At 41.9% G+C, this 2669-nt stretch overlaps 1 protein-coding gene across 1 annotated transcript in view; it reads right to left on the bottom strand.

Annotated features, from left to right (window-relative positions):
• The window catches only part of CCDC68 (coiled-coil domain containing 68), a 28837-nt gene that overhangs the window by 2394 nt on the left and 23774 nt on the right, over positions 1-2669 (bottom strand). Inside the window, exon 8 of the mRNA XM_007935554.1 lies at positions 1399-1482. Within this exon, the coding sequence (XP_007933745.1) occupies positions 1399-1482 (84 nt within the window). The remainder of the gene's footprint in view (positions 1-1398; positions 1483-2669) is intronic.

Raw genomic sequence — 2669 nt, 5'->3', positions numbered from 1 at the left:
AAAAAAAAAAAAAAGAGTTAAAGGCAATAAAGATAAATAGTGTTACATATGCAATTCTGCATCAACAGTAACAGCAATGGTCCAGGAGTGGACACACAGATAGATATTCAAGTTGAACAGGAGAGGACGTGGAATGGGACCACACCCATGAATATATAGTAGTTTTGACAGAGGATATTTCTACATATGTATTTACATATGCAAATATATCCATCAATACAGTAGAGCAAATAGAGTGCAAAGTAATGAAATCTTAGGCATAACCAAACACCTTGAAGGAATGAGTTGCTGGGCCTGAAGACTCAGGACCATAGTTTCACAGAACACCAAAGTCAACTGGCATAACATAGTCCCCAAAGACAATGTTCTACAACCTACTTTGGTGAGTAGCAACTGGGGTCTTAAAAGCTTGTGAGTGGCCATGTAAGGAGCAACTAAAGGTTGCTGTGGCAAAGAAGAATGAAGGGAGTCAAAGAATGCAGGAAATAATGAGTCCAAAGCCTCCACAACCTGGAGACCAGAAGAACTAGACAGTGCCTGTCTACCACTGCTGACTGCTCTGAAAGAGACCACAATAGGAAGTTCTGGATAGAGTAGGAAAAAAATGTGGAACAAAACTCAAAAGCATGAAAAAGACTGTGCTTACTAGCTTGGTAGAGACTGGTAGATCCCCTGAGATTAAGACCCTTAGTTACCCCTCAAGCCTGGTACTGAACTCACCCCCACGGCTCAACTTTCAGCCACATGGTAGATAGGCCTGCCTATAAAGTGAACAATAACACCAGGGAGGTATGCACTCTTAGAACAACTAACCATACGAAATCAAAAGGGCACATTTACCCAAGAATACAGCTCAGAAGGCAGGAAGGGATAGGAAAGAAAGACAAATGGAAACAGGAAACAGAGAGGAAGTAGGGAGAGTGCTGTTACATTGTGGGAATGGCAATATCATGAAAGAAAATGTGTATGAATTCTTGAATGGAAAACCCATTGGCCCTGTAAACTTTCACCCAAATCACAATAAAAAGTTAAAATAAAACAAACAAAAAGTAGAGTATCAGCAAAAAAGAGGACCTTCAATGAAATGATTGACACAGTGGCTGCAACAATGGGCTCAAACATACCAAGGATTGTCAGGACGGCACAGGACTGGGCAGTGCATTTTTCTGTTGTACAGAGGGTTGTTATGACTCAGAACTGACTTAACACCTAATAGCAACAACACATTCACACACACACTGAGACAGACATAGTGACACATATTCACACACTCACAACATTCATACGCATGTTCACAGACTCATTCACCCACACACATTCACACAGACACATTCACACACACGCACACACACATGCACTCCCATTCACACTGATATGTACAACAGATTTCCTCCTTACCTGGGCTTCAAGTATGTTAATTTTTTCCTTCAGATTTTCAATTCTTTTATCTTGCTCTTTTACATTATTTTTTAACCCTTCCATCTAAGAATGAGGAGACATAATTGGAAAATCTTGTCAGACAACAGGGAATAGTTAAGTCTGAAATTGTACATCTTTCTGAGGTAAAATGATTTCCATAAAACAGAAAGACGAAATCCCAAAGCATCAGAACACTCAGCAGGCTACAGAAAATAGCAGCCCCAAACTGGCACCCGGGGACGTGAGCACTCATACAATGCTGGTGCACATTTGAATCTTTGGACAGTCTACTTAGACCAAATCTGGGAGCAGTGCACCCTGTGGACAGTAGCAACAGAACAATTTCATCCTGCAGCTGCAGCTGCTGGCCGATGTGCTGTAAGTCTACTGCCATCTCAGCCAGCAGAGACATAACCATGAGAGCCTGCTTTGTTTGGAAGGAAAGCATATGCCAAGAGACAAGGTCGAGGTGGGAGGTGAAGTGACGGGGATCAGAATGGGCTATGAAGAGCAGTGACATATGGATTCTAAGGCCAGCTCTACCACCAACTAACTCTGTCATTTAAACACTGTTTTCTCATCTGTCAAATGGGAGTGTGGGATGGCACCAAGGTCCTTTCTGGCTGTCAAACCCATAGCTCAGCTCTTTGGCCCTTTGATGGAGCCATAGCCAAGCAAGCATTGATGTTACATGTGCCAGGAAGGTACGAGTTATTCTTGGAGGACTCCTTTTGGAGACAAATATTAGGTAGTAAAACATTGAAGGAAGACTTGATTTCAAATCTAAATAGACCCTAAAGCCAAATCAATATATATCTTGAAGGATATCTTAAATATTCATATAGTCTACCATCCATCTGGCTGCTACCACAATTGCCTCTTCTTTATCACCTCCCAGGATGTCTCCAGAGAAGAAGGACCAGGCTACACACCTTGCCATAAAGTACCTTCTAAATAAATTTATTGTTTACGAGGTTATGAAAACTATCTCTCCCTCATGAAGGAGCCAAAGCCCCTAGTCTACAAGGTCTCTGAAGAACAGTGCACGTTACCTGGCTCAAAACATGTAAAATATCACCGAAACCTTTAAAGAGCAGCTGAACACAATTCCCTAAACTAGCTTCATTGAAACCTTGGCTGGTGTTGGCATTCCAATAAAAGAGGGCCTTGAAAAGACAGCCATGTTACACACGAAATAAAAAGTGTATGTCAGTGGGGAGGACAGCCTCATTACTTCCAATGTCCAGACA

This window comes from Orycteropus afer, unplaced genomic scaffold (assembly GCF_000298275.1).
Source record: "Orycteropus afer afer isolate SDZICR_OR568_19922 unplaced genomic scaffold, OryAfe1.0 scaffold00029, whole genome shotgun sequence".
NCBI lineage: Eukaryota > Metazoa > Chordata > Mammalia > Tubulidentata > Orycteropodidae > Orycteropus > Orycteropus afer.
The sequence above is the reverse complement of the archived record's forward strand: the minus strand, read 5'-3'. Positions and strand labels throughout refer to the sequence as shown.